Source organism: Colossoma macropomum, unplaced genomic scaffold, assembly GCF_904425465.1.
Source record: "Colossoma macropomum unplaced genomic scaffold, Colossoma_macropomum, whole genome shotgun sequence".
In the NCBI taxonomy this organism is placed as follows: Eukaryota; Metazoa; Chordata; class Actinopteri; order Characiformes; family Serrasalmidae; genus Colossoma; species Colossoma macropomum.
Genome location: NW_023494788.1, coordinates 3391949 through 3403805, shown reverse-complemented (window position 1 = coordinate 3403805; position 11857 = coordinate 3391949). Strand labels below are relative to the sequence as shown.

At 40.0% G+C, this 11857-nt stretch overlaps 1 protein-coding gene across 1 annotated transcript in view; it reads left to right on the top strand.

Moving 5' to 3' along the window:
- Positions 1-11857, top strand: part of mapk8ip1a (mitogen-activated protein kinase 8 interacting protein 1a) — a 43225-nt gene that overhangs the window by 951 nt on the left and 30417 nt on the right. The window contains exons 2-3 of the mRNA XM_036568074.1: positions 3674-3785; positions 7595-7921. Of these exons, the coding sequence (XP_036423967.1) occupies positions 3674-3785; positions 7595-7921 (439 nt within the window). The remainder of the gene's footprint in view (positions 1-3673; positions 3786-7594; positions 7922-11857) is intronic.

The following is an 11857-nucleotide window of genomic DNA, read 5'->3' as shown; positions in this document are numbered from 1 at the left end:
TACTGCAGCAAAGGAGGACAAACTCGCTATTAATACATTTCAGAAGAAACTCTGCAGAATCAAGTGTCTACAAACTTTTGGACACATACATATACAGCCCAAACATGGCCTCGTGTGATTTTTAATTGAAAAAAAGCTATTAGTATGGAAGATTAATCTCAAAACTATCATAAAACAGTGTCTCAGACATCAGGCAGTGAATTCTTAACCATTTCATGTAACAACTTTCTGAAAGGGGGGTTTTAGAGGTGGACGTCCGGTTCCTATCACCACCACTGTGAACAATTCTGACTGTGTAAGTTTCTCCACAGAGCATTTCACACGAAACCACTCTGAATGACTTTGTTCACATCTGAACCATTTAATTATGCAGAAATTCATTTAAAGTGGTCTGCAATAGCATCCTTCACTTATCTGACCTTGGATGTATATGAGGAGAGTGGAGAGAAGGCAGCGTAATGGGCTGAAAGATGCAAGATGAGAGTTAGAGTTGGGTTCTGTAGAGCCTTATGGGATCATAAAGGAAATTAGTGCTTTGTTGTACAGTTGAGCTTGATTTTAATCCAGGATAAACAGGGTTTCGCTTATTTTGTTCCAGTTTTTGCACTGGTTACTGTAGTCCAGTGATCCTGATTGTGCAGTATGTTGGATGATATGCAGTATTATCTTAGTTTGCTGTTATAGACTGATGTGACGTGGTTGAGTGATACACTATGTCATGTAATATGTTTTAGATGCACTTTTAGACGCCTTATTTTTTTATGTTCTTTCATTCTAGTCTGCAATTTCTGCATCTTTGATGTTGATTTCTAACTTCATTCAATTCCAGTATAGATATTTTTATGCTTGCAAAAAGTAGATAAGTCCCGCCCATAGTCTGTGTCTGTATTCAGTCAAGGTGTTCAAGGTTTTTTTTGCAGTACTATTAATTTAAAACCTAGATTATTGAAATCAGGGAAGTTTATTTGTTTAATTATTGCTCCAGCAGTGCTATGTGATATGGAAAGTGTAGTAATGCAGTGATTTGCAGCAGTAAAGTGCTTTATCTGGACGTTTGGAGCATTTCTGCTGTCCACTCTGGGCCATGAGGCTTACACAGCATGCTGCGTGTGTTTGTTGTGTGCAGGGCGGTTTCATACTGCAGCATTAATCACCAGGAAGTGCTGGAGACTCAGTAGAAGCTGAGGAGCTCCAGACGGGTTTTCCTCTTTAATCACGTTAGCCAAACCCAGCTTACGTTACACACGCCTTCACTTCTCACTCTGTGTTGCGTAAAGATACTCAGCTGAACTACAACTGCTCCAGTACTTTCATGCAGTCTGCAATACACATAAAAGCCTGGGCTCAGTGTGTCTTTGACTAGTAGTTGCACAAGGCCTGGAAATGCTTTGCACCTTTTAAAGTCAACACAAAATTAAAATGGACCTTTTTTAACCTTAGTTTGTGTCCCTGCTCATATTAAAGGGGGATTCCACCCTCTGCATCTACATAATTTAGAGGTTAAGATGTAAACAAAGTCATTCAGAGTGGTTTGATGTGAAATGATTCATTGAAGACAAACTTACCAACCCAGATTACTTTACAGTGGTGGTGATAGGAACCAGGGGTCACCATGTCTACAACACAGATATAGCCATTTTATTTACTATCCAAAACCACCAGTGAACCTACACGAGTCTTCTGAGTTTTATATGATATGTTGATGATGGTAAAAAAGTGATAAATCTGAAAAAAAAAGATGTCTTTGGGGATATTTTGACTTGTAATGCCCTGCATTTAGCTCTACAGCACAAATAGATTTTTAAAAACAAATAGTTTCAGGCCAAAACCTTTATAAAACATAATCTCAGACATCAGGCAAAGTATTCATGAACATGTTATGTAATAACTTATTACTCTGTGCAGGAGCTTTTAGAGGCATTAAACTCTGGTTCCTATCACCACCACTGTGAACGATTCTGACTCTGTAAGTTTTTCTAAAACAAAGCATTTTACATCGAACCACTCTGAATGACTTTGTGTTCATTTTAATTCTTGAATTATACAGAATTTCTAGAAAAAAATGGTGGAATTCCCCTTAAAGTGTAATACCATGAGTTATAAACATAATCCTGCTACACCTTCCAATCGCAGACACAGACACTTTAATCAATGAGCAATCACTTGAATTTGAATGTTCAGCTTCAGTAGTCCTGAACCAGCATCATCTAGGCCTATATATGGAGTTACCTATAGAGAATATACACCACCATTCCAAGGTTTAAATGTTTTTGATGAATAAAAGCAATTTGGTTGCAAATAAATTAATATTTTTTTTTACTATGCAAGACTTTTGCCCCAGGTTTCAGATAGTGAGCAATAGGCTAGGAAACTATAAAGACTGTTAGATGTGTCCAGAATGATGAACGGTTGCTGTAGATGACCCTCACAGAGCAGGTACTATCTGGGTGGTGGATCATTCTCAGCACTGCAGTAACACTGACGTGGTGGTGGTGTGTTAGTGTGTGTTGCGCTGCTACGAGTGGATCAGTCACAGCAGTGCTGCTTGAGTTTTTAAACACGGTGTCCACTCACTGTCCACTCTATTAGATACTCCTACCTTGTAGATGTAAAGTCAGAGACGATAGCTCATCTGCTGCTGCACGGTTTGTGTTGGTCATCCTCTAGTCCTTCATCAGTGGTCACAGGACGCTGCCCACAGGACGCTTTTGGCTGGATATTTTTGGTTGGTGGACTATTCTCAGTCCAGCAGTGACACTGAGGTGTTTAAAAACTCCAGCAGCACTGCTGTGTCTGATCCACTCAGACCAGCGCAACACACACTAACACACCACCACCACATCAGTGTTACTGCAGTGCTGAGAATGATCCACCACCCAAATAGTACCTGCTCTGTGAGGGTCCATGGGGGTCCTGACCACTGAAGAACAGGGTAAAAGGGGGCTACCAAACTATGCAGAGAAACAGATGGACTACAGTCTGTAACTGTAGAACTACAAAGTGCACCTATATAGTAAGTGGAGCTGATAAAATGGACAATGAGGGTAGAAACAAGGAGGTGGTCACAATGTTATGCCTGATTGGTGTATAAATAATGTTCCGACATCTAGTGTAAAGCCTTCCCAGAAGAGTAGAAGCTGTTATTGTAGGAAAGGGGGACAAACTGACTGTTAATACCCTTCATTTCAGAAGAAATGCAGGTGTCTACAAACTTTTGGACACATACATATACAGCCCAAACAAGGCCTTGTGTGATTTTTAATGGAACAAAGCTATTAGTATGGAAGATGAATCTCAAAGAGATTAGAGGTGGACGTCTGGTTCCTGAACAGTTCTGACTCTGTAAGTTTCTCTAGGACAGAGAACGGATGTGTTCGGAATGATGATGAACGGCTGCTGTAGACGATTCTGAAATGACTGGGAAAGCTATATTGTACAGTGTCGCATCAAAAGAAATTTAATTAAATTCAGATCAAGAACGCCTCACATTACAAACGTGGCAATTGAATGTCTGTAAGTCACTATAAAATCCATCATTACAGTGTTATCTGTCATTTAATGACTTTTGTTGTTTCTAAAATGGATGAAATAGTGAATTAAACAGACACTAAAATAATTTTTGTGTCTAGTTTACAATATTTAAATCTCTTTTTATTGTATATAATGTGTGCAGGCTAACTCATGATATGAGCCTGGATGAGTATGAAGACGACGACCTGTCTGAAGTGACGGAGATCACAGATGAGAACGGCGGCAGTCTGAGCCACAGTGACTATGACATTCAGGTAAGAGTCAGCAGGCTATAATAACATAATAGTGCAAAAAAGTAGTTTTGATATCTTATTTTTGAGTGTTTACGTATGTGAAGTTAGGGCCTTGCTTCCATCATATCCTCACTCCTGAGCATGTAGGTCAGAAAGCATCTGTTCCCTTTCTCTAGAGCCTGTGATGTTGGCCGAAAGCCATTTAGGTTACACTTCTTAGGCCCCCCTAACCTGGAATTAACCGTCCTGAATCTCATCAGCTTTCTGCTCCATGGATTCTCTCTGATGCTGAGCATAAGGGTAGCTTGATGTCAGTGTTCGTCGTCGGCCGTTCTTTTCATTTCTTCTTCAGTTTTTATTACCTGTATTTGCTTATTTAGTTCTCATCAACTGACAAGTAACATGTTTTATTACTCAGTTTTATATGCTAAAGTCAGATTTTGATGAATATCAAGTATTTTGGATCATAATGTCAAAAGTAGCCTCTATTTCGTTGCTGTCCAAAAAATAAAAAAGATTTCCATTTTTTTCAGTGCAGTTTTCTACGCTGTGTGAAGATTTAATAATGAATGGACCAATAGAAATGCCTGAAAATTGTTATCAGTTTGGACATACATGCTTTTCTTTGGACAGCAACGATTTAAAGAGTGGAATCTACTTTTTATTCAGTTCCACTTTAATCCTTCACGTTGATTGATTGATTGATTGATTCTTTCTTTCATTCATTCACATTTCTTGTTGTTGTGCTGGCTCAGTTCAGCCTGTTTTACTGCTGCTCGCACGTCTCACTTTGGAGCGTCAGCCTTTTTTGTCAAACCAAAATACTTCAAAAAGTACGGAGCACCCACTTGTGACATCCTGTATAAATAAAAATAATGTGTGACCACGACTTAGTAAGGCGTGGGAATGAGATGATTAAGTCGTGGCCATGACTTAGTAAAGCGTGGGAACGAGATCCTAATGCGTGGCCAGCTTAGTTAGCCGTGATCTCGTTCCCATGCCTTACTAAGTCATTGCCACGACTTAATCATCTCATTCCCACACCTTACTAAGTTGTGGTCACACATTATTTTTATGTATACAGGATGTCATCATCAGGGCTCCGTAAAAAAGTACATCCTGTATAAATAAAAATAATGCGTGGCCACGACTTAGTAAAGCATGGGAACGAGATCCTAATGCATGGCCACAACTTAGTAAGGCGTGGGAATGAAATGATTAAGTCATGGCCACGTCTTAGTAAGCGTGGGAACGAGATCACGCCTTACTAAGTCATGGCCACGACTTAATCATCTCGTTCCCACGCCTTACTAAGTTGTGGCCACACATAATTTTTATTTATACAGGATGTCAGCAGCGGGGCTCCGTAGGATAGGTGCTGTATGGACTCAGAGGGAGCAGTTTTGGGATATGGTGTGTTTTCACTCTGCTTCATGCTGTTCAATTCCAGAAATTTTGGAGTCGACTCCAATTCGGATTCCAAGTGAAGGGAATCGATGGAGTCGATTCCAAGTGTCGATTCTACATAATAGTCTTTCCTCCGAAAACCAAGACGCGACAGTAGGACATATGACAAAAATACAGAGGACAGTTTTTATTATCTTTTACCTTCCTAACGCTGCCTAAAATAACTCACAGCGGGGGCTGGCTAAGTTGTACACAAGTAGAAAGTTCACGAAAGTTAGCTACGATAGTTTTTACCGGTCGTTTGTGCTTCAGGAGGCATCAAAGGTACAGTAATAGTACTAATATTGCGCTTTGTTTATGTGGCCTTTTTACGTAGTTACTCGTAGCAACTAGCTGCGGATGCTAATCGCGTAGGCTGATATTAACATTAGGTCAACAATATTGCCTTTTAAGTGTTAACTTAAGTGGTATTGATTAAATTGGTTGAAATATCCAATTTCCTTTTTTTAACGTAAGTCAATATAAAACTGGCTCCTTATTGGAATTTTCCGTTCCACCTTAAGTGGTGCCGCAGTTATAGTCTGACGCCAGTACACTGAGGCACCATTTAAGGTGGAACGGAAAATACAATCCAGAAGCTGTTGAATAAGACACCAGTTCAGCTTTAAGCTGTTTCTGGAGTGGCTTTTCTACCAGTCTGATCTAGTCAACTTTGTTAAATGTGTAAAAATACTATTATTAGACCAGACAGGAGGGAAAAAAACAGGAAGAGATGCAAAGATAAGAAACAGACACACTAATACAAGTCCCTCTCTGTTTGGAGGAGGGTTGTCTTCCTAGCAATGTCCAGTTACTGTACTTATTTTAGTTTTTGGTATTTAAATATATGCAATTTACAACATGACGAAGTTACAGCTGCACAAATCAAGGGACTTTTTGCTTCTAGTCTGCCATTGCTGCTGTAAACCGTGACAAACTATAAATGTTACTGAATGATGTATCCTGCATGAATCACTCCTTCTCACAATATGCTGCCACATCATTCACACATCCTGGCAAACTTGGCAAACATCATCGAGGCCTTCTGAAGGGTTCATTTAGAAACTGCTGGATGAGCTGCCGTATCACATGTTGGTTAACCACAGTGAAAAAACTGTCAGTGAGCAGAAGCTCCATCTACTGTCGTCCCCTACAGGGAAAATAGTTTTCTGGGTCAAAACCATCTTATGTTTTTTCTTTCAGCAGCTCACTCATTCCCAGCTTCCTCTCTGAATGAATGCTGGGCCGGGGCTCCTCAGGCAGCGGCCTCAATCGAGGCTCAGAGAAGTGGAGGAGGCGGCGGCAGATGCAGCGTTTTCACACAGAGCCAAAGTCAATTATCAGCTTAATCACAGACATTAATGCAGGGAGTAGCAGACAGAGCCAGGCACATCTGACAAGCCTCAGTCTGTCAGAGAACATCCACAGTCTGCCTGCAGTTCAGGCAGAAATAACCAAGAAACCTTGATATTAACACATTTGCTTATTGTCTGCAGAAAAATTGAAATTTGTAGGTATGTGATAACAGAGTACAGCTGTGATAGGCTCCAGCACCCCACCGAGACCCAGAAGGATAAGCGGTTTAGATGATGTGTGTGTGTGTGTGTGTGGTGTGTGTGTGTGTGTGAGAGTGTGTGTGTGTGAGTGTGATCACAGAGTGAGCATCAAAACAAAGACAGCAGTGTCATTTAAATCATGACTGTCTGAAAGGGCAGTATTGTCTGTCATCATTATTATTATTATTATTATTATTATTATTCAGTCACAAAGGTCAGTGAGCTCTGAGACATAACAATAATAATAATAATATAATTATTATTATTATTATTAATAATAATAATGATAATAATAATAACTAATCATAACAATGAGTGCAACAATAATAATAATATTATTATTGTTATTGCTTCTGTTTCTGTCATTGCACTAGTCAGTGTTTAGCAGTCTGCAGCTTATTGTCCTCTGATGTAATAACATAATAATAACAATATAATAATAACAATAATGATGATGATGATGATTAATTTTATTATTATCATTGGCTTGACTACCAGTTTGATCTTGTTGTTTTGTTGAGGTGGTTGTTGTTCTTCTTTTTCTTTTTCTTCTTCTACTACTTATTACTGTTAAAGTTGTTGTAGGTTTTATTATTACTATTGTTACTATTATTACTGCTGTTTTTGTTATAGTGGTTATCCAGGTTATAGGTGTTTATGTGGCTGCAGCTCATTGTCCTCTGTGATTGAATTAGCTTTTCCCCTCAGCAGCCACTGAGGCAGGGAGTCACAGGGTGATGTCATCGCCGAGCCCTGATTGGCCACGGCTGCATCTGACTGCAGACCCCTCCTAACCGCTCCGCTGCCTGCTCCTCTCCTCTCTCCCAGGGTCACGTGACCGAGCCGGCCAATGGCAGCGCGGATTGGGTCTGTCGGAGGGGGGCGGTGGAGCTGCAGGCCGAGATGCTCCAGCTGGACCTGATAGATGCGGAGGGAGGAGGGACCCAGGAAGAAGCGGAGGAAGAGAGGGAGGAAGAGAGGGAGAGGCTGCTGCTGCTCATCGATGAGCGCAAAGAGGGAGAGCGGGCAGCAGGGCGGCCCGCCGCAGAGCCACCGCTGAGGGACCTGGACCCCCCCGCCCTCGTCGCCATGGATACATACCGGCCCAAAAGACCCACCACCCTGAATCTGTTCCCGCAGGTGCCGAGGACTCAGGTGAGCCGAGAAGACGGTGACAGCTGGTGTTTTGGTGCTGTAGGTTGGTAAGAAGCTTGGGATCAGTTGTTCCTGTGGAGGGTGGGGGGGGGTGTGGGGGGGTGATGATGAGAATCTTTATGCTGACTGACAGGACGTGCCGAGAAAGAGGCCATGCTTTCGTTTCTGTTAACAGCAGCACCCAACTGTTCTCATTTCCAAGCCACAGCCTTCGGCTTCTGCTTCAGTTCCACAGCCCCCACCCCAGACCCTCATCATCAGCATCTCTGAGCGGTCTTATCCCTTTTAAACCCTAATGATCTGTCAGATGTCTATTATACCTGCATCACTTACAGAATAAGGTTAAAGTAGATGCTGAATAATTTATGGTCTTTACTGTGTAATAAGCCTTAAGATGAATACCTGTATAATAAAATTGCAGCTTAAAGGGTTAAAAGAGCTCATTTTGCTGCAATTGTTCTTTTATTAGTCACACCTCAGATCCTAATCATCAACATCTCTGTGTTATTTTTATCCTTTTAAATCCTGAGGATCAGTCAGCAGCTCCCTCACTCTTAGTGGACAACTTACAGAATAATGTCAGAGTAGATACTGAATAATTTATAACGTTTACTGTATAGTACGATTGCAGCTCAATGGGGTTAAAAACGTTCTTTTGATTGTGCTTTTATTCTGCAGCCTTTTTCTATACACCTCAAATCCTCATCATCACCATTTCTCTGTTTTCTTATCCCTTTAAACCTTAAGGATCTATCACCTTATCCACACTTTAATTCCTCAGTGTTTTGACTGTATAACTTGCAGAATAATGTCACAGTAAACACTAAATCATTTATAATATTTACTGGAAAAGGCTTTAGATTGATAACTAAATAAGATTGTAGTCTAAGGGGTTAAAAGAGCTCATTTTGCTGAAATGGGCCTCATTTTATGTAGATTTTATATACACCTTAATTAATAATTCTTTATTAATTAATAATTAATTAATAATTCTTATCATCAAAGTCTTTCTTGAAAGTCGTTTAAAACTTAAGGATCTGTCAGTGAATTTGCCCTTAAATTCCCCACTTTTACAACTGCATAAATTACAGAATAATGTCAAAATAGATACTGAATAATTTGTAGTATTTAGGCCCTAATCTTAATAGCTACCTGCAGTTTAGGGGTTAAAGGTGCTCATTTTGCTGAGATGAATCTTCTGTTCTGCAGCTCTGCTTTTTATATGCACCTCAAATCCTGACCATTACTGTCTCTTCGTGCTCTTAAAAGAGCTTATTTCGCTGAGATGATCCTTTTAAATAGCGATGTGATTCTGTACGGTTAGCAGAAGCTGGTCTGATTCCCGGTCTGAGTGGTGCTGATGCTGGCTGGTGACGTGTCCGGTGCGCTCCCTGCGGCCCACCTGCTATGAATCACACTCCTCCTCCCCCTCCTCTGTGTAATGGGATCAGACAGGAAGTGGCAGTCAGAATCCGTGACCTGCAGGGGTCAAATAGAGAGGGAGATGGGGGGGGCGGACGTTGTCAGAAGAGGTAGATGGCCGTTCAAAACCACTATTACTGTCCGTTTGAGGTGGATCAGGGATGCACTGTGGATTCTTTTGGGTCACCTTGTGTAGAAAGGAAGAATGTTCCTGGGGTGCTTTTCTTTAGAGTCAGAGTCAGGCTTTATTGGCCAAGTATGTAAGGAATTTATCTTTAGCTCACGGTAGACAATGTATCCTCGCTGTCGGGGCAAAACCTCATATCTCCATTTTTGTTCTTTTTTAATTTTTTGGCATAATTTCACAATGCTAGCTGTCGTTTATGGATGAATGGACCAATAGAAATACTCCAAAATGACTTGGAATAAATATTTTCTCCATTAACGTCGTTTAAAGGTTATGAATGTTTTTTTTCCTTCTCCTGTAAAGTTAGCTTTTTGGAGATATGAGTTTTGTTCTGACTGCGACGATATATTACTTAGGTAATAGATTGTATGTATGTTTGTCTGTGTGCTCTGCTAGATGTGCATTTTGTTATTGTTTGGTTATGTCTTGTAGGATTTATGACATTGTTAAATAGTAAATTATGCTTAAGTAAATTGTAAGGCAAATTATTCAGTAACTACATGAAATAACTGTAAATTTTAGTTTATTTTTGTAAACGTCCCCCTCAAATTAACAGAAATTGTGTTTTATGATCATACACATATTGCTATATGCTTACAATTTACTGCTGAAAGCTAAAAATCTTAGACGCTCTTTGTATTTTTTTATAAAAGTAATTTTTACAGAGCAGATCACTAAAGAGACACCAACTGAGATCCAGTTTATAGCTCAGATTTGGGGAAAAATGGGTCGACTTTCAGTAGACAAAGATATTGTGAGTTCAGCTTCCTTTATTATAAGGGTTTAAAATTACATCATCTATTCGACAGGAAAGAAGACAGTTACAGCTCTTATATGACCCCCACCTTTTGAATGTAGCTTATGAAGTATGAAAGTTATGAAGAATATGACGAAGTCCGTTTTGGAACCACTGGTGGTCCCAAGGAGTTAAAGAGGTTAAAATGTAAACTATTTTAGGGGGCATCTTAAAGTCTGGCCAGGGACAGCGGATCAAAATTTGCCTTTCGGGCTAATTTTGACTTATTTGCAGTCATGTTTAGAGCTGCATGAACATAAAATGTGATGTTTGATGAAGGTGTCAGATACCATAGCCGGTTCTCTTCCCGTTTCCCCCATTATATCAAAAACATGACTGCAAAACGCCAGAGGGCGCCTGCGAGCAAGTACTCAATGAATGGGAATAAATAGAGCTAAACGGCTAAAAATAAAAAGTTAAAATAGTTTCTAATCACTCGCCCAGAACTTTCCTTTAATTTTGATAGTAGAAGGATGGATTTCACTAAAAAAGCAAAGAAAACTCACCTGTACGTTTCCTTTTTTATACCACAAACAAGTTTGGGCAGCAGAACGCCAACATTACTGCTGCTGACTGCTGATTGGTTGGCGAGCGGAGCAGCTCATTGGCTCTTCGCGCTCACTGATGTCATGAATGTACATGAGGCGCCGTTTTAAACTCCCATAACTCGAGTTTAAAAGCTCTAAAAAACATAACAGTAGTGTTAAAATGTTTTATGCTGCTCTGTGTTCAGGAAATGATTGTATTCTTTTATATTAAAAATGTTTACACATTTCTAAACTAGGATTTTGCTCAAATGCTCCTTATTAACCGATTCATTTTGGACTTATTGGTAGCGCCCTCTAGCATTTGAGAAACCTGGAAGACATTACAGAGTGGAAATTCTCCTCTCTACAAGTTGGTTAGATATCATAATAATGATATGAGAAGCGATAAATCATGATTAAGTAGTGTGCCGCTGACTGGAAGTACACAGGAAGTAGAAATCTAACTGGATAAGCATACATTTATTTCCTCATGGAGCTCCTTATGGTGATGCACATATTTTACATGCAGCACTGGGAGTGAGAATAAACATCACAGTTAAAGTGTGATGTTGATTCTCACTTCAGGATGCAGTAAAACAGGAAAGCATGGTTCAAGCCCAGCACAGGGAAACACTTGTTGGTTCTAAGTTCTCGCCAGTGTAATTACATCATGTGCCAGGTAATCTGTTCTGTAATATTGACCTTTGCCGATATGTTTATTGCGCTTACTTATATCACGACAACTATACATGTTGTTCTGTTACTTGATAAGCGCTATCCCTGAAAAACAATTGATTGAATATTGATTTACTTGTGCAACCGCATGGACATTTATTACTGAACTTAGAAATATATTTGCCTCAAAGATCAGTCCCTCCATTGCCTTGTCATCCCAACATGCATTACTCACAATAGCCAAACCTAAAAGAAAACTATATACTTGCCTGTATTGAATAGCTGATGGTTGATGGGCTTTGTAGTTCCACAGCCTGTTAGACACCCCT